The sequence below is a fragment of the Tyto alba genome, unplaced genomic scaffold (genome assembly GCF_018691265.1).
Source record: "Tyto alba isolate M040663 unplaced genomic scaffold, T.alba_DEE_v4.0 Super-Scaffold_45, whole genome shotgun sequence".
In the NCBI taxonomy this organism is placed as follows: Eukaryota; Metazoa; Chordata; class Aves; order Strigiformes; family Tytonidae; genus Tyto; species Tyto alba.
Window position 1 is genome coordinate 5,988,759 of NW_024881321.1, and position 26,318 is coordinate 6,015,076.

The following is a 26,318-nucleotide window of genomic DNA, read 5'->3' on the forward strand; positions in this document are numbered from 1 at the left end:
AGAGGTATACAGTCCTCTTTCACTGTCCTTATTTAGGGTCTAACAGGCTAGCTGCAGAAACTTCAACAAGTTTTTAAGGGAAAAAAAGACCCAAACCAAGAAAAAAAACCACCACCAAAAAAACCCAAGTAAACAAAAACCCCAAAACCCCAAACCAAAAGACACCTTACAAATTTTAGACTCCCAAGACCTTTGTGTACCTTTGTCTTCTGCTGCTGTCTCCACATTTTTCTTGTTTGTTACAGGGACTGCTGGTGCAGATAATCTTCTTGCTTGCTCACACTTTCTTTTGTTGGTATCTGATTAAAGACTTTTTGCATATAAGCAGTTTGCAATTTTGTGTATGAGCAGCTTTCATCCTATCCAAAATGCCATTAACTTAGTAAGAATATTACAGTTTACTAATGAACATATAAGCAAGAACATCTGTAGTTCATTTCACAAAATCATAGTTGGAGCTTTTCTCAGAATCATAGTTTGAGATACTACTCAGTAGGCATTCCTGTCCTCTCTTGCTGTTTAAACGTCTAATGGTGTCTGAAGTAGACTCAACTCTCACAATAAGAATGTAATTTGGTGCAGCCCTTTACTAAAGCACATTTATCTTAATTCATGTTTAAACATGAAATTTTTGTACTCTTGTTCCAGAATGGGAATTTACAAAGAGGTGATGAGCCAAAGCATTTGTATGAAAGCATCTCAGTTTTCTTTCTAAACTTTAATAGGTGGTGCTGTGAATCCTAGTAATAATAAAACTGCATGCTTTTTAAGAATTATTTTATATGAGTGACTTCTGTTTTAAAAAAATCTCTTTTCTAAGAATTCTCAAGAGTTGGATAATACTCCTTTTTCTCTTGTTTACTCAGCTTTCACTCTGATGAATAAAATGGCTCTATGAGTTCAGTAATTTCAGTTAGTGGGTTTTCTGTGCATAAACCCCCTTGATACGACTTCTCCTTCCCCATCAAAATAGACTTTTTACAGGATTTTTAAAATGGTTTACATGCTTTCTATATACAGCATAAAATAGAGAATGTAATGCTCAAAAGAGAATTGGGAAGACAAATGTCCTGGGTTTTGTCCTTTATATACACAGAACATGCTGAAGGCTTAATTTGAACAGGTCGTCCTTAATTTTCACTGTATGATAAGGCTGTGGAGCTAAGTAAACATAATGTTTGATGGTTATTTTTATTGGTAGCCAGATGTTTAAATCTGCAATTGGTTATAATGACCTGCAGAGATAGGTGATCTATTATTACACATGCTAAAGGCTATCATCTGTTTCTCTTATTATTTTTGTCTGTCAGGCTAAGACTTGGCAAAGTCACCATATGACACTTTCACTTTACATCTGTCACTACAGTCAGAATAAGTAGATGGTATACAATCTTTTTGCTTTGGTTTTAAATGTAAAATATACAGGTATATGAAGCAAAAGTTGAAGTAAAGTAAATGGATTTAGGACTTCACAAGCAATTAATCTTGAATATAGTTCTGGCCTTGTTTTCTGAAGGATCAATTTTTAAAAACAGAAAGCTGCATTTAATAATTATTTTCCTCCACCCTCTAATTCTACAGCGTTTTGAGCTTCAGGATTCAGCAAGTCACTCGCTTCCCAGAAGGATTACAAAAGTAGAAAGTGTACATGGAAACAAACCCTTCAAGGCTGATGTAACTGTCCGGATTGGTGAAAAAGAAGTGACATTCCAGGTATGATTTTGTATCTTCATCAAACTATGTATGTTTTTAGACACCATTAACTTGTTTTCATCTCATCAAGAATTTGACACTTACACCTGATACTAAAACTCATTTACACTCAATAGTTTTTGGTAGACTAACACATTATATTTATTAGAAAAGCATTTAGATATTGGAATATTAGATTATAGGTACACAAGATTTTATTTCTAGATAAACTCATACTTTCATGCACATGTTTCATTTAAGTTTCTTGTGTTAAAAGAAATGCTAAAGAATGGATGAAAGAAAATCCTCTAAATTTCATATTTTTTTATTGGATTAGAATAACAGAGAATGCTTCTGATGCTCTTGGTGCTGCTTTCCCTTTTTCTTTTAATAAAAACAATAGTCTGTCTTTGTCTACACTTCAAATAAAATCTAATGAGTGCTTGGTAATGTTCCGACGCAGGATGTTGGGAAAATGGAACAAAAGTAATCACATCAAATATGATTAGTTTGAGTTTCTTCCAATTAAGTTTATGACCTGTTAGGTGGTGAAATAAGATCTTATTCAGGAAACAGATGCTGATCTGAGAATTTGAAGTTAGTGTTGAATTTGGAGAGTCTGTAAAGAAGGTGAATTAGTGGGAGTCAGAGAGAGATCATATTAACATTGGTGAGGAACTCCCCAGAGAGTTTGCACCGTGGCAAAGTGAAAAAGGTCAACAGCAGCAAATGGGAATTTGTCAGAAAAAGCTGAGTCTGTAGGGACCTGATTCAGCTCTGTTTGAGGGGAAGATTTTTGCTTTTGTTTGACGTGTAGGTGATACCTTCTGAAAACAGGTCTGCAGAATGTGAACAGGAGGGCGTTAGGAGTTTGCAGATGAAATGGTTCCCAGACTGGAATAGGAAGTGCCTTAACATAGGGAATGACTGAAACTTTCCAAAGTTCTGATTAAAGTAGCTCCTTCAGATTTTCACAATACAAATTGCTCTTTCTCTTCTGTGTTTCTCTGATGAGCAATAAATATTGGTGATTTTTATATTTTGTCTCTAGCATAAACAGCCTCAAGTTCTTTGCAGACTCCAATGCTGTAACCTTATTGGTTCACATTTTGTTATTTTTTTTCATGAAGAGTGGGTGAAGGAGGTGTGAATGAGGTTGTCTATTAGAAATTATATGATTGAATGTTTTTAAGTGAAAGAGTTAAGTTTGATGGATGACAGTCATGAGCAAGACATTACAGTAGGTTTGGAGAAGTGTAACCCAGTCCATACAAAGCCTAGAATTATCACACTATAGCTTATTTAGCATTTTGATTATTTTTTTTTTTCCTTATAGGTTCCAGCTGGGACTGGGCTGTTAAAAGAGCATCCTCGATCAGATACTTTCATAAGAACTTCCAGCCATAATCAACTGTTGGCAGAAATGATGCAATCCCATATGGTTAAAGATATGTGTTTAATTGGAGGAAAAGTAAGAATTTAAATTTCTTCTCTCCCTCCTTCCCCATGTTCCTTAGAACATAATTTAGCTTTATTTTTTAACTTTTTAGGGCTGTGGCAAAACAGTTATTGCTAAGGAGTTTGCTGATATACTAGGATACAGCATAGAACCTATCATGCTCTATCAGGTAAGTAAACAGGTGATGATTGTGCTTTACATGTGATCTAAAATATAATACGCAGACATCGATTCTTTGTGTGTATTCTCTGTCTCAGTTATTTTAAAAGCTGCAGCTGTATATGAACATAGCTGCAGGTTTTAAAATCACTGATGATCTCCTATATGGATTAAAAAAATAAAGGATAGTGAAGATTTCAGAGGTAACAAAGTTTTCTGACCATTATAGAGCTTTTTTCACTCTCTCTATTATAATGTTCATCTAAAATCTATTCTTATTGCAGGTCTAAACAGAGAGGATACTGTGCAGCAATATAGATAGAAAAATGTTATTACATATAAACTAGCCCTGATACTGCTTTCCTTCAATTTTATTGACTTCCTTCTGAATGTGAAAGAGAGGTAATCTAAATAAAATGTGAGGAGAATCTTTTAACACTGGTCTTTCTCCTAGCGTCAGAGAATTGACAACTAATTTTTTGTGATTTGGCATGAATGAGTGTCATAAAGAAAACTTTGTCTTTTATGACTTGTCCTTTTTGGATTTTTTTTCCCTTTCAAAGTATGTTTCCTGCCTTTAGGTCAGAGTGATGACCACTTGTAATTCACACATGTTGAATGCCTCCAGAAGACCTTTTGTCTTTCCTTTTTTTTTTCTTTTGTCCATATGCTATTTAATCTTATAATGGAACTCTCCATTATCAACACATTTTTTTTAATATTATCGAAGACAGTTTCTTTATTGTAATGAGAATACATAATGGGTTTTATGTTTCTGGGGAATTTTTAAAAAGCTACTTGTCATGTTCCATAAGCCTAATATTTCTTCTGTTTTTTTGATGTGTTTCTTCTTGTCAGGACCACCGAACATCTTCTTACATGTTTATTTTTTCTGATGCCTAACGTGGAATTTTAATCAATATTATCAATTCTGTGCCTTTTCCTTTTTTCTTTTCTCTTTAGTCTGACAATTACAGTTGTGGTGGGACTGTGTTGCAGTAGAGATTAGAAGAAAAGGTTCCATGTTCAAAAATGTTGCATTCTAGAAATATAAAATGAGGGCTGCTGTTTAATATATACATATTACATTCAGTGAATATTAACTTCATTATTCATAGGTGCTATAACAAACAGAAAGTAATTTTCTTTCACCCTTCACCTAATTGTTGCCAATTTATGTTATGTCTTAGTACAGTTGTGGCTTCAAAGATAAATTTGGGGCAAAGTATGCATTAACACTGAGACATGCACATGCAGTTGATGTGGTTGCCTTAGAATGGCAGTTATGGGGTAAAATGACAAGAAGGAAGATCTAGAGAAATTGTAAGGGTGTCTGAAGGTGGTGGCAAGGAGTTTGTTGTAGTTGCATTTTTCATGAGTTGAAAGAAGGAATCTACAGTAATTGAAAAAGTAAGGGCAGAGTGAATGGTTTTACTGAGCAAAATGCAAAGTTTGCATTTAAAAAGATTAATACAGAAGTAGCAGTAGTGGTTCCAGGAGGGTTGGACATGTATAATAATAAGGGAATGAAGGTTTTGGAGCTGTCAGCTGTCTCAAAGTATGGTAAACGCAGCACAGTGGGATGCTGTACCTTTAGGGTTTCTCCCTTAGATTTCATCTGGATAGTGCTTCAGGCTTTCCCCCAGCACGAGAGGTTTTTTGCAAACCCCAAGCTCTGTAATGCTTAGCAGTGATCTCCTGTAGCCAGTGGTCACTCAGTACATGTTTGGAAGGAATTGTCAGTCTTAGATCTTGATATACTCTAACCTCATCACATAAACTGAAAAATTACAAGATTAAAAGGTAGAATTAATTAATTTGTTAGCTTTTCACAGCAGAGATCACACATGTAAGGTTTTCTTCATAACCTTGAAGAATGAAGACACTCTCAAATAAAGTATGAAGTCAAGAGTCTCCCATGACCTTGTGAGTCAAAATACACCAAATATCACAGAATTTACAGTTCTAAGTGATAATTTGCAATACTGCAGGGAAACATTAGCATCAGATTTAATGCAACATATTGGTCTCTTTCTTCCACCTCTTTGCCTCTTTAAATTTTTCCCAGGCATCATGGAGACATCCAAGGGAAGAAATGGCAGTGGCAGCTGATTTGGAAGTGCAGTGACATGTGAGGAGAGACAGACATTGGCAGAAATAGGTGGTGAGGTTAAAGGGTCGAAACAGACAAAAAGTGAGAGAAAATAGAAAAGAGAAATATTACTGATGATGGAAAAAGACAGTCCATTTTATGTTTTCCTGCACTGTTGAGAAACTCCCCAGACAGGATCCCACTGCTTTTCCTTCCCTCTATATGGCTTCAGCTGATAAAGGCACCAACTGGGAAACTGTGTCAGACAGATAGATGACTTGTGCTCTTTTTTTATGCTTTAACATGGCCAGGTGCAAGCAGGTTTGGGTTCCAAAGCTACATAGCCTCATCAGTGCAATGTTATGTTCATAGTAATAAACCCAGGTTACAAGCAGTGCCTATTACCTTCTGCACAGTGGCATATTAAGATAGGTGCATAGTTTCTGAGCCAGAATTGAGTATGTCCACCCTTCGTACTTCTCTCTGCACTTGTCACTGCCAATGTATTATTAAATCATCCCAGGAAAATAACTTTTGTAACTTGACAAACCTGCTTAAGGACAGGCAGACCCTAGCCCTTGTTTTGCTGCGTGCAAAACAATATTGCGTACTCACCAGCAAAATTACACAATTATTTGTTTAAAAATATGGCTGCTGTTTTTCAACACCCTACCTTTAATTAGCATGGCTTTGCTGAATAGGAGCAGAAGACTTCCTTTTCGGAGACACATGAGAAGATCAGACAATTAAATTAGTTACTCAGTAAACATCTTTTTTTCAGAGGGATCGGTAATTCCTACAGAAGTAAAATCTAGGCCAAGGGTTTGAAGTATTTCCCGCTGAAGTGAACCTTTCCTTTGGTTTCACCAGGGTTTGATCAAGTTCAAAGGGCAGAGCGTTTTTGTAGTGACGTTTTCTGGTGATATCAAACAGTATCGCTAAGGCAAATAAATGATTGTGAGCTTGTAGTTCACTATAAATTCATGTGTAGACAAGTCTACCTAAAATTCACAAGTGTTTCAATGCATATAGATATTTCCTATGTACAATGTCTTACATAATCTCAAAAGTTTTTACAGGAAGCAGTGTATAAAAAAGTTGATTGAATGTAGCTGAGCGATACATCTTCTGATAAATTTAAAGAATGCATTTGTTTTTCTTAAAATATGTGGTAACATATCAGGGGTTTTGCATAGCAAAGTAATAGGATAATTTAATGACAGAATAAATGTTAAACGTATTAATTCATGCAGTAATTCAACAATAAAGTCTGTGAGAAGTTTGAGCTGTAAATTTAACAGATTTTTCTTCTTTGGTTCAAAAAAGTGTCTTATTGATTTTTTTGAGACACCATGTTGTCCTAAATCTATTTCTAAAATTAAGGAGACTTTTATTTGTCCTATTGTTCGTTTTTATTTTCCACTAGTTTCTGCAGGCACAAAAACAAATAATTGGGCACTTATCCTTGGTCTGAAGCAATAGCACTGTTTTACTTCAAGCTCTGTGAAGAAATTAATTCTTAGATTTTTTTATATGTATAATGTTTATTTTTAATAATTGCTTCATCATTCTTACCATCTGAGGTTGATTTAAGGGTTTGAATAGTGTGAAAAGGCATAGCTCCTTATATTGATTTCACAGGGAAAAAACATCAGAAAGCTTTTATGTTGTAAAATGAGAATCAAATTTATATAAACCAAGGGCTCCCAAACCTTTTGAGCACATAGATCATCTCTTACATGAACAGTTGGCTCAGAGAACAATTCTTGTCTCGTTGATGATATCCGACATCATTATATGGATTTCTCATTATATGCAATTCCATGTAGGCAAATTGCTGACAAAGGAAACTCATCCTCATTAGGAAAGGTTTGGGTTTAAGTTGTCTGCTATTGCAGTTGAGCAACAGCAAATGAGAAGCAGCAACCAGAGAGGTCTTTGTGGGCTGTAGTCAAGGAACTTCTGATTTAAATTGTTTAAAATAAAAGAATTTTCCCCCCAGGAGTTTCAGGGGGAAAAAAAAAAAGGCAGTATTCAAAGTGATGTTAGAACAGTTTTCCAGCAACTTGCTCCTTTTCTTCCCCGGCAAAAACAGTGTTTCAAGCACATCGCTGGTGTTTGTGTACTGTGATGGTTTTGTTTCTAGGATTTCTTTTTTTTCTTTATTTTTGCACTACCTCATTGTTTTTCTTTACCAATTCCTTCCAATTTTTTATTTGAGAAATACTAGCAAAATATGAGTCCCAATTGGCATGAAAAGCAGGAAACATAGATTTTTCACCTCATAATTGCCAAGAACATGATTAACAGTTGTAAGCCATGAAAAATGACTAGGTTGGAGGCTTATATTGCTGTAGCTGCTAAAGGGGGTGGAACAGAAGTTATCCTACTTGTTTTCTCTCCTAAACTTTTTTTTTCCCTGTATACAAGGTATTTTAGAAAATAAACAATGCAGTGTAAAACACATAAGTTACAATGACTGTTACAAATTAAAATAAGCATTTTGTCTCACATGGCAATATAATATTGCCATAGTTTTGCCCAAAATAAGGGAAAAAAAATTTAATTCATACATTTCTATTACCTTCCCTTCAAAAGGACAGATTTTTAGTTAGGGTATTATAACACTTTATCTCATAATGATATATTTTTAATATCATATATTAAAAATATTAATATATATTAAAAATTGGTTTAGAGTAAGTAAGTAGAAACCATAAACCGCTATTCAAGTTCTTAGCCATAAAACAGACCCCTTACAGAATCCGCACAGTGTTAGCAAATGATACTTCTTTTTAATGCATCACTAAATTGAATCTCATTCAGCCATTTAAATTACAATATAAACGTTAATTTCATATTTCAGAAAATATTTTGCAGTAAAATACACTTCTGAGTTTGTGTTTTGAGTCTGAGTCTGTTTCTCCAGAAAATTAATGCATGGTTCTCAAGTGGTTGTTGGAATTACAGATGGACATTCTGCATAGCATACTAGACTCCCAATCAATTCATACTGTGTGTTGTTTCATTCCTCTAGAGGTGAATTAGCAGCAGGTGTGTTAGTTAAATGTTCAGTTATACAGCATTTTCTAGCTACTGAAAGCACACTTCTGATGCAAGTCCTAAAACCACATTTTTCTCTGGCTTTGATAAAAATGTCTCACGTTCTGGTTTTAGTCTAATTCAGTAATAAAATAGGAAAGGGCAAACACAGCAGTTAAAAAAAACAAACAAAAAAAAACAAGCAAACAAAAAATCCCAGAAATGCAACAATAAAAATATGGTCTGGTTTTGTGGACTTGAATGTGGGACTTTAAATTATACAAACGTGGAAGCACTGAAGGAACCAGACTTCGTCCTGTTATTTTAAGGCTTTTAAGGAAATGTAGAAAGAGGAAATGATTCAGGCCATATGACGTAATGTGTTCTATTTTTATTCTTTAAAGTTCAAAGGGTTTATAGTTGTGAAAAGGACATATGCAAAAGCTACAGCTACAATAGAAAATATTTTTCTCATCTGATTTTAGATTGTGTTCACAGCACGGCCTGTGGAAGGAGTTTCATCTTCCAGGTCACAAAATGGCTGTTATGTCTTTGTTACTCCAGTGCATACCTGTTATAATGGAACATCTCAAATATGTGTGCTGGAGAATATGCTAGATCTTGCCTTTGTTTTTTATGTATCCCTTAAGCATTATTTTGAGATAGGCTATGTACTTTTGATATTTTGCATGTTACTGGCTTTTTTCTTACTTTTCCTTTATTCTCCAACGCGTTCTGCTGAGAGGTGGAATGTCATGCTGGTTTGTGTTCAGGATTAATGATGAAATCTTTGCTGTTTCAGAGGACTTCTATATGAAATGACTCGTTTGTTCCAGGGGTAAATTGCTGCCCCCTTCTGTACACAAAGCTGTGTACAAGTTGTCATATCCTTGCATTACATTTAAGGGGGAGAAAAAAGGCATGTGTTCTGGCTTCAAAGTGGTGATAGTCTAGAACTTCCAAAGACTATTTAACATAGTGTGTGTGTGTGTAGATTCGTGTGTGTATGTCTAATACTCTTTGGAAAAGTAATGGAAGATTTCCTGCTAATCACCGTGGGGAATATTCTCGGGAAGAAACAGAATGCAGTTTTTAAGGCGAAAGCATGTGCTTGTACAAGAAACAGAATGCAGTTTTTAAGGAGAAAGCATGTGCTTGTACATGAATAAAAAAGAACATAAATATGTTCTTCTGATGAATTGATGCTTACAGGATATGACGGCTAGAGATTTGCTACAGCAAAGGTATACTCTTCCTAATGGAGACACTGCTTGGAGACCATCACCACTTGTTACTGCTGCCCTGGAAGGAAAGCTTGTTATTCTTGATGGCATTCATCGAATTAACCCTGGCACTCTAGCTGTACTTCAAAGGTCAGGATGTGAGCGTGGATAAGTCGGGTGCACATGATCTGCTTATTGAGCACATGCATACTGAGAAATTAAGTTCTTTCTGGTGAATATGACTTTATAACTTCAAGAATACTGTAAAGATCATAGAATATGTAATGTTCAGTCATTACATACTTAAAAGCAGAAGCAATTCTTTCATGTTCTTTGTAAATCTCTATTCATACAGGAAACCAGATCTTTGTAAATACAGAATTTAAGTCTGGATTGAAAAATGAGCTAGATTTTACTCTAAATTTATGAAATCTAAAAATTAGTATTTGCACGATGATTGAAAATGCAAGATGTCAGAAAATGTTTACAATACTTTGAACGCATTCTGCTTCTAAATAGAATGTGTTATTACAGTTATATGTAAAAGCATGCTTTAAATTGATTGCAAAGAATACTTTCTAAACATTATTTCATAATTCAATAAAAAATAAATTAAACTTAGGAGAAGTAGTAATAGCAAATACTGTGTTAATAATAACCTATGCTGTCACGTCAAATTTTTGTGCTATTTCATGTGCCTGAATCTTATGCTGCTTTTTGCAAACTTAAAGGACGTCACCAGCTTTAAGTGCAGGTTGTAGCAAAAACATTTTGTGACTTATTTTATTATATATATATGCAGAAGGGCAGAAGAGACAATTACGCTTGCCTGTTTTTTACCTTTTTAATCAGTTTAGCTTTCCCTCCTGATTTTCCTTCTGACATGTGCATGCATTATATCTTATCAACCTCTATATAAAAAAAGAAACAGAAGCAAGATCTGTATTTATGTTAATCATTAAAGCCAACTGAAATATATTTCTTCAAGAAATGAAACAGAAGTGTATTACTTGGTACAAATATAATGAAATGGCTGTTTCATACCATTCATGCACACTCTACTGGTAAGACAGAATTTTTTATTTTTCATTTTCTTACTAAGTTGACTAATTGACTATATGATGAAACTGTTTATTTATGCATATTATTTTACCTCCACACCTGGATGCTTCTTAGATTGGCATAACTTTTTTTTTTTTAAACTATGACCCATGTTGACTTCTATATCCTTTTAAAAAAGTGTTAGTTGATATAAGTAGTTTAAAAAATAATCAAAGTCTAGATCAAGCTTATTCTTTGTTTTCAAACAGACTAATACATGACAGAGAACTGACTCTCTATGATGGCACCAGATTGTTAAGGGAAGATAGATACCAAAACTTAAAAGAAGCATTACAGATCTCTGATGAGAAACTGCAGGAAAGGTAAAGTGTCATCTACAGCTATAGAATGCAAACAGCATTTCATCCTGTAAAAAACTCTTTTTTTTTTTTTTTGTTACAAAAACATCATGTAAAATGCTTCCCTATTAAATTGATACCTTCTAATCACTAAGAGAAACATATTTTAAACGTCAGTTTCCTCATGAGCTTTTTTTCTTTTTGTGGCATGGGAAAATTATATCCTGTTTAGAGTGCTTGAACTAAAAGGAAAACATTCAATATCCTCTAACAGAAGGAGTTAGAAATTGAAGAGAAATGATAGGTACATAAAAACATAGATATAAAGGTATATAATATTTAATTTTGGAACATGTTATTAAAAGTGTTGGAAAATAAAGCTAAATTGAAGTTAACTACAAATTGTGGCTTTCTTTTGCTTCATTAGCTAGAAAGCTGGTACTTAATTTACAACTAATATGGAGCAGGAAATCCTAAGGATGGGTTGGGACCCATTATGCTTATTCTTTTTGTTTCTTCACTTCCACTTGTCTGCTAGAAATGTTCCACAGATAGGAAAGTTTTCTAGTCCTCTGAGACCATACTTGATACATAGTCAAACACTGCTGACCAATTTTAGATAATGGGAGGGATATTGTTGAGTGTACATCAAAAACAAATGCAATCTAATATTCAGTAATACATATGGAGCTAAACATACTGTGATTCGTAAATGGCTCTAACCTCTGAAAATATGCCTGAAGTTTTATATCAGATGTCTGTGCTCATAGTTACACTGCAGCGTGTGCATGTGCCCAAGCTTTGAAGAGGCCTTATTGTGGTTATAGTAGGGATGCATTCATGATGTGCCACCCCGCTTCTCTAAGCTTGTCTTGCTGAATACAGTTTTTCTTCTTCAACCTCCTTCGTGGTCCACCCTTTACAAAAAGCTGGGTTTCTTCTAGTGCCTGGTTGTTTTGTTATTTCTGGTTCCACTTTGATCCAAAATTCTGTGTGATACAAACTTAATTTTAGGTCTTTCATAGCATTTATTTTGACTTTTTTGTAGGTATGGTGTGATCTAAGCCTTCTAACTGTTGCAAATTGTATCCACACTGCTGAGGCCATATACCCAGATAGATGGGCATTTCCTGCATCTGTTTTATTTGAGTGAAGAACTATGTATCAGTAGAGTGTCCTGTTTATCAGGATTTTAAGCCAAGACTTTGAAAAGCGAAGAAAAAAAGCTCCAAGGATCTATCTTGGATGGTATCCCAACTTTGCACTGGACTTTTACTTCAAAATACATTTGGTCACTGTGTTTGTAACTCCTCCCTGCTCCATGTTCATGGTCTTGTCCAAGGTGCTTTCAGGCAGAATGGCAGTGGCTGTGCTGTTTTGCTTACTGTACAGTACCCTTTAGTTCATGCCAATATACTCCGAAAATGTAGACAATTCTTCACACATTCATCTTCAGTACTGCCCCTCTTCCTGGATCAAATCTCTCTCACAAGAATAGAGCTTTACGTCTGGATTCTGTATCTCCCTGTTTGTTCTAACTGTGGCTGTTCTGGCAGACTCCCTTATAACCTTTATTATTGTTAGACCATGGGAACTGTCCAAGCTGTATTTAATGACTATTCTGCAGACTTGTCTTCTTACTGTGACACCTCTGTACCCACTTTCCTTCCCTTCAGTGTCATCAAGTAACATTTTGGTTCCACTGTTCAGTGCTAATTGTGCATTGCTTTTGACTACTTTGGAGGCTCCAAAAGTCTTTTTTTTTTGGCTTTCCTCAGAAGACTGCCCACCTTTCCTTGAGGTCTCAATGTACTGCTTCTACCTAGCCACCTTCATATTTTGCAACATAAGGTATTGTGAATTGCTAAGCTCTAAATTATCTATTTGACTGACGTTGAGCTTTCAGCCTCTGATCCATAAATGAGGGGTGTCTGTTGTCTTGGGAATACATTTCAGATGAGTACTTGATCTTAACAAACAAACAGTATCCCCACTGTGCAGGCATTCTTGCATCTAGAAACTTAGTGTGATCATCTAGCACCATCTTGGACACAGATGAAAGTTCTTGGTATTGAATTAGATGAAGTCCATTGTGCTAAGGATCCTGCCTTCTCCTGGGTGAAATGTTCAATGTGGCCCTTGTTCAGCTTTCTTCTGTACTGCCTTATTCAAAAGAAGCCAGGATAAAGTAATGCAAACATGTATCTACTACTTTGGTTTTGGCTATGGGCTTTTTTTGGCATCAGTGAACCACTCCTCTGTAGAGAGGGCACAGTTCTCGTCAGCACCTGAGGAACTGAATGTGTTCCTGGAACTCATCCTGGTTTTGGTCCCTTGCATACTCTGAAAACATCTCTACCTTTCCCTGGCTCCAGGACGCAATGTCAGTAACTCCTTGATTCCAAGACTGCGTTCCTCCCTGCTACTCATCCTTTTCAACAGCAGTTACTTGTCACTGCAAGCTCCAGTGCCTTCCAGTGTTGCAGAATGGCTGTGCAGAATTAGCCCTTCTCTCCAGACACCTTCTCATCAAATGATATCTAGGGTACTGACAGCTGATTTAATCACAGACTAAGAAAACAGGATGGTGCCAGCCATCCCTCATTTACCTGCCAAAGACTGCCTTGCGTAGATGTTATATAGAATATGTTGTACCTTGAATTTATTAGCAGATTGGCTGGGAAAATTCTTACTTGAAATCATAATTAGGAGATGCTTTCCATATTGATGAGAAATGTTGTCTCTTTTGCTTTGTGTCAATGGCTGTGGCTAGTGTCCTTAGCTATATTTCTGATGTTAGAGTAAGATGAAGAGTGCTGTATTTATCCTGACTTACTGGATTTGACTAAAGTAATTTCAGTACCGTTGCTCTTTGCCAGGCCTGCAGAATATATGCTGTCATTCCCAATTCTGCTGGGACTGAATCTGTGATATTTGATGAGAGACACATAAAGACTACTGTTAATTTTCCAGTAAGGGAGTTCCCTGTGGAAAGTGGTTTCAAGTTTTGTTTGAATCAGGAGATTATTCTGACTATTTTTCCTAAATCCCTTTCATTCAGCCTCGATTCTCATTTGTATACTGGGAATCAATATGATATGTAGAATACATACTAAGGTTCACAAGTAACTTTTTGTTACTAACCTTTTTATTATTTACCTGATCTCATGTATGAATGTAGTTCTTATGAGAAGCAGAGGAAGAGGAAGAAACATACTGAGAGGCACATCAGTGATTCAGTGGAAATACATGACAGTTTTTAACGTCTAAGCAATCAGGCAGGACCTAAATGAAGTAGCTGAAAATAGTCATAAACAGAGGAGATACAATGTCAAGAGAAAAAGGATTATTTCTGACAGACTAGAATTTGAAAGAAATAAGCCCTGAGCCTCATTAGGAAATCATTAGATTAGGAGAGGGCAAGGCCATGTTCAGGATTTCAGAAAACGCAATAGCTGGAGCCTGAAAGGCAGCTGTGATAAAGAACTGATACCTTACTGTCATATGGAACGTGGAATACATACTTCCTCCCCAGTGACCCCCACTTTGGGTCAGTTTTGCTGTGCATGAGTATTCTTGATTGTAGAGACTATTTGTTGTATAGTTTGCAGTTTCTGTCTTCTGCGCTACTTCTAATCATTCATAAATACAAAATAACTCAGTTACTCTCTGTTCCCTTAATTTAAGACTCACTAGTGAGGTGTCCAGATACTGTTCTAAGCTACATAAATACAAATATATCTTTTGTAATGGAAAAGAACAGCTGGTAATGCTTTTTAGTAGACTACTTGGTCTCAATATTTTCTGAATGGAATTTTAAAACAGAATTTCCATTTAAATCTGATTTAGAGAAAAGGAGTACTATTCCTAACCAGTGAGCCAAAACTTATGTAAACAATTTTTTTAGTCTGTGCTTGTAAAAGAATTTGACACACCTAAAGATTTTTCCCATGTCTACGAAGAGATAAGTTTGAGATATTAATGGAGAAGTTTTAGGGGGATCACTTCTTCAGACAAGCAAGGCACATTTTGTACTAAGCTTTCACGCTCTTATATGAAAATATTTGATAGTAAAAAAAAAAAAATATTTTTTCACAGTTTTAGTGTCTTCAATTTTTAGTGTTTCAATAGTAATAATACTCATATGTGTAGTAGAATAGAACACTGCACAATTCATCACATAATTTCCAACCTGATAAGTCAGAGTTGTTTTTTTTAAATTAAGGGGTGGTATTTCAGATCACACTGTGGTCTAAAAAAATCACATGCCTCTGTGTACAAATGTTAACAGTGTTATAGTAGAGAATGTGAATGTGCTTAAACCATGGCAATGTTATTAGAAGTGCTGGACAAAGAGGAACCTATTATTTGATTTTCAGATTGTTTTCAAGTTTTGCAGGTTAGAACAGTATTATTCATAAATTATATTTTTGGACAACTTCATTTAAAAGTTTTATTACCTTTGTAAGAGGTAATAAAATATATTCTTATTTTAAAATATGTCAAATATGTCGATTATTGTCACTGAGTTATGTTCACTATTATTTAATTACATTTCTATATCTGTCGTGCCTACTAGCGTTTTTCTGAGAAGGGCTTCAGACTGGTGAGTGCAATAGTTCTGTCAGGACTGACAAGTGCAAGCAGTATGTTTGCCCTTGTGAGATTTTGGGATACTCCTTGGCCTGCTGAAGGCCTCTAGGTTACAAGGTAACTAGCAGTAGGTGCAGAGTACTTTTTCCTCTGTGCTTTCTTGTGCCAGTTTGACTGTGGAGGCAAGTTCACAGTCACAGTAAGATGACATTCACTCATTTGAGGAAACCAAGTATTTTTGTTTATGAGTTTGAGGAGAAGAAAAAAAAAAGCTGCCCTTGAGAAAGTGACAGATGGTCCTTAAAGATCATTTACATAGAAGGAAATTATAGCTGCTGATTCCTTACTCATTTAATTATTGTATGATTCATTTTCCTGAACAGGTTCAGAGATTAAGAGAAAGTGCATTCAAGTACTGTGCATATCCAAGACTTCTGCACAGAATTTCTTCTGTAATCATCCATTACTTCACTGAGACAGATACTGCGAAGGTAGCACACAGCCTTTATAAAACAAGCAGTGAAGTGTTGGTTTCTCTTATGATACAGTATTTTAACATGTTGGGTGCAGGACCCCCCACAACACAAGCACGCACACACACCCCCCCCAATGTTAAGTCTTTGGTGTGGTGAGCAGAAAGGCAGCTGTTACAGGAAAATCTAGATGTAGGTATATAATAGGATTGTTCAAAAGCTAAAAGAAGTCACTCATAATGCACGGGTGGTTTTAATGCCCTGCAGCCAGTGGATTATTTTCCATATGATTAGGCTGAAAGCGAACACACAGTAGATGAGACAAATAAAAAATGTGGCAGGGAGTGAATTTAGCAAGCAATAAAAGTTTTTAATTGCTTACATTTTCTAGCTTTTACTTCATTTTTTTGTTGTGGTTTTTTTTTTTTCCAGTTTTGTGAATTTTCAGGTAAAGTAATCTGTTAGTTTTAGACTGTGGTGAAATTTAAGAGAAACAGCAAGGAAACAACAATAGATTATTGTGGTCCTAGTGTTATAACAATTCTGAACTCGTAAAATTTAATAGAAAATGAGATGTCTTAAATCATGTTACAGGAAGAGATGACCAAAAGTGTTTTGGTTTTGCAAGGTGGCATTAGGAATGCCATTTTTTTTTTTTTTTTTTTTTAAGGAGAAGCTTCAGTTGTTCAGAATCATGTGTTAATAACAAGAAAATACTTTCTTAAAATCACCCTGAACAACTGTGTTCTGATCTTCCTCTAGAGAACAGTGGCGGTAATCCTTGGTTGGAATTAAACACTAATGTCAAAAGAAGGACACACATATTATTAGGAGAGTGTTCTGCTACCTGTCTTACCAGTAAACATTTCATAAAGTGAAGGATAGAGCCTCTTTTTATTAATCAACTAACACCAAATCTTCCCACTGTGTTTGAGGCTCATTAATTTAAATGGTGTCAAGTTTTTAACAAGGTACACTTACTTGGCCTTCATCTGCAAACAACACAAGATGTCAAGGATTTATTTTTTATAAAATACAGCTCTAAGTAGGAGCTCTAAATTGTATTCCTTTAGAAACTTGATATGTAATACAATGGAATAACTTTGAAACTCTTCAAAGTTTCACTGATGGAAGCTGGGAACTTTAAAAGCATTGCAGGATTAAGTCATTTGTGGCATTTGTTTTAATAATACACTTAGCTTGACATTTTCAGCATTGCAAACATCAGTCCAAACCATCATAGCCAAATAGTTTTACTCATGTTTACAAACTGGAAACTTACAGCAATAATGTGATATGTCCAAGTCTAGAGAGCATGTCAGTGTCTTTAACCAAGTCTTTAACTTATCACCAAGTTAGCTTGCCCTGCCTTTGCATCTCCTCTCCTCCCACTTTCCCTGTGCCCTCCCTGGATGTCCCCACCATGCCCTGCGAGTTAGGCAGTGACATGGAGGTGGTACAAGAGAACTGTGTTCCTTTTAGTAGGGAAAGCTGGCTGCTGCTTCTGTTCTCTTGTGATATCGCAGAAGGATCGGAATTGATCCTTTGAATTTGGTGGATTTCTGAAGGAGGGTTGTTTTTCTTCTTGGTAATTGGGGGGGGAGAGGGAAGAGAGCCTGGAAGTATATGTATTTATCCTATCTAGGACATGTTTCCTTCTATAATAAGGTTGGCTAATGTTCCCTGACCTTCTTCTGTGCTTAGTGACAGTGACGTTCCCATTGGTTCCTCTTTCATGTGATGTTTTCAGACATCTAGTTCTATTTTTATCAATCAGGAAGTAGCTTCTAGGCTTATGACTTTCAGCTGAGAATAACTCATGCCACCCTCTGTGTTTGCTTTGATACGAGAGACTGCTAGAATCTCTCTGTTGTATCACAGGTTTATTGTTGTGACAAACAGATGAGCCAACTATGCAGTAGATTTGTTAATTTATGTTTAATGGTCATAGTCTGTCTTCAGATTTTCTTGCTTATGCCATCGCTTCCCTCCTCAGTTTAACCAGGAAGAATACTTGCCTCCAAGTGTTCTGATTTCAAATGTAGTAATTTATATGGGAAATGACATGATACCAGGCATATCTAGCAATGTAAGCTGTCTAATTAAATTTCACTTGCTTTTACCAAATTAAGGTCTCCTATTTTAATAAGAGTACTGTGGAATTGACTGCTGAAAACAGGTCCTCGCACAATTTGACTGGCTTTTGTATCTGACTTGTTATTCTCTATTACTTCCGCTGCTTCTAGAGATCATGCAATTGTGCTGATTGAGGAGTACCAATGAATTACCAGTCTCAAGAGGTGATAATACTACATAGATAAGGGAGACAAAAGATGTGAAGAAGGCAAAGATACCAAAAACGGAGGCAGCAGTCTTCTACTGCCCTAGCATGCATCTAAATGTTGTATATTTAAGTTTGTGTTGATCACAGGAGGTTCTCACTACCTTCAGTGGAATCAAATAGGCAGGTGTCTAAGAGGCTGTTATTCACCAAATCCTGCAGTGTAAACTAGGGGACACGGACTGAAGCTAGCAGGTCAGTTCCATAAAGATTTAAAGAATAGTAATAAAAGTACCTTCCGCAACCATGAACAGTGCATGCATTGCCACAGGACGTTGTGGAAGCAGGTAGGATGAAGTTCAGAAAGGGATTAGACAAATTTGTGGGTAAGCAGACATTCAAGCAAATAGAGATCTACCCTCGAATGTTTTTGAATATATAATTCAAAATATAATGGGAGAGTATGAGGGAGACAGGTGATGGGTAGGCTTATGTGCTTTCCCCAAGGACTATCTCCAGCTGTCATAGTCAGAGATAAGAACGTGTAGCAAGATGGGTAGATCGAAGGACACGGTAGGGCATTTCTTAAATTCTTGTAAGTCTTAATCAGCCATTGGAGGGACCTGTCTCCCCATGCTGACTCTAAAATGAGCCAAGGGTGAGGTGACTGGTTTGGTCTTTGAAATATAACTTTCAGGAATATTGTGAAGTTAGGCGTATTAATCCCACCCCAAGAGTCTAGGTGACTTTCCAAGGGGTGTATAGAGAATCAGTAAGGGGAGCATTCCTAATTCCAGCTCTTCATGGTATCTAGGCCAATCTCTACAGTGTCATCCTTTCTGTCAGTCTAATTGAGTAAAAGAAGTTACTCAGTACTGCAGCCCTGGTAGATCTTGTTCTCTCTGATTTGCCTGTGAGACGGCCTGCTTTAGGTAAAGCACTTGTAAAACTCCGTCAGATGAGTGAAATGTCTCCATTTCAGACATACAATACAGTAGACTGTAGCTTAGTTGCTGGTTCATCTTGAGGCATGCAGGTTCTGTTGCAGATGAGAAGACTTGGGTACCCTCCCGAGCTTAAAAAACCCTGTAAGTTTATAATATTGCAAGTTACATTATGCAGTCTTGTCCTTCTTTTAAAAATAAAGTTGCATTGCAAATTACCTGAATAGACAATAATTTAATTCTTTTTTTTTTTTTTTCACATACTGTAAAAAATAAATTTGATATTCACTGTTTAAGCCAGGTAATGCAGTTTTAAACTCTTTTTTTTTTTTTTTTTCAGGTCTATTTTTCCTATCCATCCGTCTTTCAGAATAGTAGTCTTAGCAGAACCTCCTGTCATTGGAAGTAGTACCCAGCAGTGGCTGGGTCCAGAGTTTCTGACGCTGTTTCTTTTTCATCATGTTCGATTTTTAAGCAAGCGTGAAGAAATTAAAGTTATTAAAGAAATGGTAATATGTTCAATATGTTATGCAGTTATTGACTGTGCTTACTGAACACGATTATCTACTACATAAAAAATATTTTGCAATGTCAGTGTAGCATAAATGAGCCTTCATTTTCAAAGCTTATCACAGCAGCATATCTGCTTATCTTTTAATGGCATTGATATAAATTAGCATTCTTACTGTGATATTAAATGTTGTAATGGAAAAATTCTCTTTGTCAAAACTGTATGCCTTTTTGGTTGACAAAGCAACTGCAGCAAGTGTGTGCTCATTGCATCTGGGTGTAGCTGTATATGGAACTTGCATATCTTGCAGTAAGATTAACACTTTTTCTTTCAACCAGATTCCAAATGTACCCAGTGTTGCTGTGGAGCAGTTGTTATCATTAACACACAAGCTTCGGGAGACAAATGATGCCACGGTGAGGTGCTCCTCCAACCCCCCCTTTTTTTTTTTTTCTTTTTTTTTTTAATTTACTTTCTCCTACTGTGACTGTTTTAACAAAGACTGGGTGAAGCCTGCTAAGTTACAGTGTTATTTCAAAGGTTGCCTGATCGGAAAAACAGCCGCAGAAAATTACTCCTGGCAATTACTGCACTGCATACTGTAAACTTTTTTTTTATTTATGATGTACAATTTTAGAATCTGCATAAGCAAAGCTTTTAGTAAATTGCCCGAATCCCAGAGAAGTCAGGCAGAACAGTACACATGTTGTCAGTGGGTATAGATGCGTGGTTCACAGTGAAACATGCTTGAGGTACATTTTGAATAGGTACGGCTATAGGCGTGTCTCCCCAAATATTTTTTGATTATTTAGCTTTAGTCATTGGAACTTTGATAGCTGTAATTATTGGGGCTTTTGGGGCAATGAGAACTGCCCTAACCATTATAAAATGCCAACGGGCAACAAGAAAGACTCAGAAAAGGGAAAGCTCTAGAACTCCTGGATACATGTATTGCTTCTGGCTCCTGGCTACTGCTACAGTCTATTCTATTAAAGCAGTCGTGTCAAGAAAAATAAGTTCTACTGACAGTAACCACAAAATTCTTTAAAAGGATACAGCCAAATTATGGTGAAAAGAAAAAGAAATTATTGCTATGGCAACTAAAGCACTGGATATTTTCAATGTAACTAAAATGTAAAACATTTTTAGTGGAATCCAGCAGTTCGACTGGTATACAAATTTAATCCATTGTCCTTAGTTTTCATGATTTTAACATGGGTAATAGTTTTTACAGTATTACTATTTAAGAAGCTAAGAGAGACTCTTACACTCTTCTGACTTTAAAAAAATTAAGTAAATGGGTTGACTTTTAGGTACACCTTTGGGACAGTGTTGTTATTATCTATTTAACTTCTTACACCTAATGTATAAATCTATTGGTTTTGAGATACATGGCGACATACCATGCCTGAACAGAGCATTACTAAAATCCTTTCCAACTATGGGGCTGTCTAAAGCATTGTAAAATATCTAAATGAAGTATATGATGTTGGATGAGAAGTGAGTCACGGTATGGATCGAGGGAGGATCCTTGTAGATCCGCAGTGACATGAGACATGTTTGGAATAGCACACCTGTGCAGAGAGCTGAAATGTGTGCCTAGGTATCAGGCTATTTATAGAGTTGCCTAAGTAAGGCAGGCTCTGCCAGAGATTATCCTGAAATATTAACCACTGTTTAAAGTGATTTTGTTAACAATAGAAGAATACCTGTAGACTATTCAGCCTGTGGGCGTTGTCTGCGTCATTGTAATTGTTTGCTTGATTTACAATAGCATCTAGAGACCACTGTCAAGATCCTGTTGAATTAGGTATCTCATAGATATGTCTTACAAAGACTGTCACTAGCCCAGTTTTGAGTGTATAGTTGTTCAATATAAAATATTTAAAAAAAAAAAAAAAACAAACAAAAACAGGTAAGAGAAAAGAGGATATTTTATTCAAAAATCTCTAACTGCCAGTTGCAAATATTCAGAAGACATGATACAGCTTTTCCTCTGTGGTCCTGTTCTCTATGCTTATTTATTTCAGTGCAGGATCTGATGCTATAGATTATTTAGACTTTAAAATGCCCATGTCCTGAGAGATTGAACTCTACCAAGGTGGCACAGTGTATGAAATAGACTACCTCAGTTATTATGCCCAGCTGCCACAGGTTGTGACTTAGGAGGGTTACTTACCTGCCAAAACTTACTCTGCTTGGGAACCTTTCAGCTCCTTAAGATACTTTTGGAAAGAGATTATAATCTCCAAAGGCAGTGAGGGTTCTGGCCAGTGAGCAGGGATAACAAGGATACACAACTCACCCCTCTGTCTTGCCCTGCTCATACATGTCTGAGCAGGTCTTGACACTTGAAATGCCATCAGTTACATCACAGTGTCCATAATGCTGGGTGGTAAACCACGATGGTTCAGACGATGCTTCAAAATCTTCTGTCAATGAAAGCAGGAGGAGCAGAAATAGTAATCTTTGCAGTTAGCCCAGTCTAAATCATTCTTGCTCATTGCTCAGAGCTATGCTAAAAAATATTATCCTTTGCCTTCTCAGCATTCAAGAAAAGTGTTGTACAATTTCAGAAAACTGATTTTTTTTTTTTTTTTAATCCGTGTTTGTCAAAACTGCAGTTTTTCAGGGGAAAAAATCGGTGTTAAGACATTTCTCAGGCTTAAAAATTATTGAGGGGGAAAAAAGGCTCTGAAATTCATGAAGTACTGCTTTTCTCTGTTTTTTCCCCTGGATGGCAAATTTCAGAATTTTTTTCCAATTGAAACAGCATAATATATTAAGATAATTGTCATGCAGTTAGAAATCATTTATATGAACCAAAACAAAATGTTTTAAAATTACCTAATTAGAGTATTTCACTTGACCCAGGCAAAGCATGGTGTGACTTATCAGATCATGCTCATTGTTGTGTGTTTCCTGCTAAAATAAGGAGCCTATTTGTATTAGATGCCTTCATCCGGTAGATATAGTTATAGAATTATTTCTTTCTCAGTCTTTATATCTTTCTTTAAATACATAGTCACTTGTTTTGGATTTTTGTTTGTTTTTTTAAATTTTGATGTATTTGTTTGAGGTCTGCCTTCCCAGGCATTGAATCATTTTTGTATTTCTTTGCTGAATCATGTCCAGTTTTTAGCATTTATTTTAACATGTGGACAACAGAAAAGGACACAGTGTTCCAGGAACAGCCTGCCCAGAAGGCGTGTGCAGAGGTGATACAATCTCCTTACTGCTGCCCAGTGTTGTCTTGTTTATACACCCAAGAATCCTGCCAGACCCTTTTGCCAGAGCATTACATGTGGAGCTCATATTCAGTTGGTGAAGAGCAGATGATTTTTTAGGACATTGATCCTTTCACAGTGGCAAACCTCCTTGTTATTGTGAATATTGTTTAGTGTTTGGTTTTATATAGTGTATAAAATTCAGATATCAGCACATTTTTCTTCCCGTTGCTTATCAATTGAAATTGCAAGGCTAATCTTTTGATGACACCATGATTTCCATGGGAGTGAATTACTGAAACAAATACAGAATTACAGGTTTGCAGATTAAAAGCACAAACTACTGTAAAAGGCAGAAAGCACCTACGAATTAGGAGAAAGGTTGAAATTTGGATTACTTTTTTTTCCTGACTTGTTCGGTTTAAATCCCAGAGATCCAGTCCCAGAGATCAAATAATAAAACAACTTTGTGTTTTTTGACAGGCACAGTCACTGGCTTCATCTTTATCTACTCGACAGTTATTGCGAATTTGTCGTCGCCTGTCACAACATCCAGATGAAAGCCTTTACTATGCTGTTAATAAAGCCTGCCTTTCCAGGTAGAAGTGCTAGTTTTGGTGAAAGTTCAAGAGCTGCTTGGTCAGTTGCTAACGTGCAACATAGTTTTTAATTCATTTTTGTAGATAATACAGTTGCTGTCTTGCTTCTTCAAATCTGTAATTTCTTTAGAAGTATTTCTGTGGTATTCTCAAACCTAGGAGATAAGTAGAAATGATTTTGTACTTTTTTCTCATCTTTATGAAGCTATTTCATTATATAAATTAGGTTGCCATTATCAGCATTACTTCACTGTCTCAAAACACTCAAAGCAGAGATATATTAATGTCTAGTATGATTTGATGTTTGGTGGAGGCTTGGTTTCGGTTCTAAAAGCTGTATCTAGAAAAGTTATGAACATCTAGTTTTTTTCTGGGGTTTTTGTATTTTTTTTTTTCCCCAAAAGAAAGCAAATTGTATTATCAAAATGATTGGAAAACTGAAAGGGCCTAGTTCTGGGCACATCAGAGCTCACACTTTCTGTTTGGAACCTGGAGTCCAAGTGGACTGAATCAAGAGAAAAGGTATTTCCAAAAAAACATTGTTTCTACTGTAGCTCTTACTGTCAGTGAACTGAGGACGTTAAATACTTCCAGGTATAATCCATCCTACATTACAACCATGTTGCAATATTTGATAACACTGAAGCCTTTTACAGTGAGCGCGTAGCCAAAAGTGTAGTTCATTGCCTATGGAAGAAGCTCAATTTCTCTCCATAGGGATAGGTGAACTGTTGAAGACTCTTGGAGTGTGAAAGGAATAGACATTCAGGGTTTGGAGGTCAAAGTATACTTCATAATGATTTTAGATTACAGAAATTACCGAAAACTTTTTTAAAAAATGCCTTAAAATGCAAATTCCCCATTATTTTTCTTGATGTAGGTTTTTACCAAACCTTGCCAGATCGGCTTTACATAAAAATCTGCAGGATTCAGGTATTGAGACAAAACCAGATGACATGAAGAAACTGGATGAAAAGGATTACACATGTAAGCTTCTGCCATCTTTTGTCCTGCTCTTTATGAATGTTACTCAGGTGGTTGAGCAAATAAAGATGTAATAATTATCCTCAAAATTAAATGTAGTTTGCTCCAGTTACATTCCTTTGACTCTGTTTATCAGAATGCAGTGCTGCTCTCAGGATGTTCTGTATGTCGATACTTTTGTACTGTCTGCTGTAGTCCCAGGTCATGGAATTTTGTTCTCCATTATGTGTTTCCCAGTCTATAAGATCCATGGCCTCAGGCTCTCTTGGACTGCTTTTGCCTTTTTTCTTTTTCCCCCCTCATCACTGATAACTACTTTTCTGTACAGTTACAGCCTTGGCTTGATCTTAATATTCCTCTGTTCTGTGTTTTACCATTGCTTCTTTCTCTCCACTGTTAAAATCAACCTTTTTCTCATTGAGACTCTTGTAAAAGTCTTGGGTGCTGTTTTGCTTTCATTCTGACACACACTTCTTTGTTAGTTTCACTTCTTTTCATTCTCTTTAAATTGCTGTGGTTGTCACGTCACCTTTATCGAGCAGGTCTTTGTTTCTTTATCCAACTTGTGTTCATTTGCTGCTGCCTTCAGTGCTATACATATATTTCTGCTTCTGCCAGTTTTCTCACTTCTGCTTTCTCATTCTTGCATGACCTCTGGTCCTCATGCTAGCTGTATATCATTTCATATCTTCTGTCAGGCAGCACACTTTGAGCAATTTGACATTTTCCGTTCACTAAACTTTTCCTTTACTCTGCTTCACTAGTGTTACCTCTGCTGTCATTCTTCTGTATGTTTATCCTCAGCTTTCTGGTGTATTTGACTTCTGTGTTTTTTACTGTTAGATCTTTGCAGTAGTAAACATATCTTTGGTTTTAATGAATATGGATTCTGTTTTTATAGATTCTATATATGTGTGTGTATATATAAGAATATATAAGTATATACAGATATATTAATATATCAATTATATACATTATAATATAGATATGCAGCCATATGTATGTTATGCATACATGTATAAACAGTATAATACATATATGCAGCCATCCATGTATTATTATATCTGTATTTGCAGTTTTTGTGTACATAAAAACTACATATATAAAATAATTTGCATTTTATTCAAATTCAGAGAAAAATCTTGCCAATTGTGTGATGCTACCTGCTTACCATTACTTTTTTTTTCATTTGGACTCATCCCTTGAATTTTCTTGATGTACTCTGTTTCATGCCATAAAGATAGAATCATACAGAATAATAGGTGAACAACTAAAAACATCTGCTGTCTAGAAATCAGGCTGTTTTCAGTTTTATGCCATACCAAATTAAGAAATTAATGGCAAAAAATTATTAATGTTTTTATAAAAAATAAAAGTATTATTTTTTATACTTTGTTGTTATTTTCCTAAGGACAGAATTTATGATTCTTTCAATCTAATATTTTTGTCTAATGTACATTTTCTCTCAGAGCTGTAGTGAAAGTTATTTCAATGAGTGCAAATTTAGCCAGTTTTCACCAAAATGTTAAATGTGTCCACATTCTGGCATTAACCCATTTGAACAAAAATGCAGTGCTGAAAGGGATAATTAACAGTGACTCTATACTGGTGTGGTGAGTTGGCCCCAACTCTCAGCCAA

General features: G+C 35.8%; 1 protein-coding gene across 3 annotated transcripts in view; it reads left to right on the forward strand.

The window, feature by feature from the left end:
- Window positions 1–26,318, forward strand: part of VWA8 (von Willebrand factor A domain containing 8) — a 194,830-nt gene that overhangs the window by 50,109 nt on the left and 118,403 nt on the right. For all 3 annotated transcript variants that reach the window (XM_042805822.1, XM_042805819.1, XM_042805821.1), the window contains exons 10-18: window positions 1,582–1,713; window positions 3,029–3,163; window positions 3,243–3,320; window positions 9,657–9,817; window positions 10,978–11,091; window positions 19,699–19,867; window positions 20,208–20,285; window positions 23,580–23,695; window positions 24,576–24,682. In XM_042805822.1, the coding sequence (XP_042661756.1) occupies window positions 1,582–1,713; window positions 3,029–3,163; window positions 3,243–3,320; window positions 9,657–9,817; window positions 10,978–11,091; window positions 19,699–19,867; window positions 20,208–20,285; window positions 23,580–23,695; window positions 24,576–24,682 (1,090 nt within the window). The remainder of the gene's footprint in view (window positions 1–1,581; window positions 1,714–3,028; window positions 3,164–3,242; window positions 3,321–9,656; window positions 9,818–10,977; window positions 11,092–19,698; window positions 19,868–20,207; window positions 20,286–23,579; window positions 23,696–24,575; window positions 24,683–26,318) is intronic.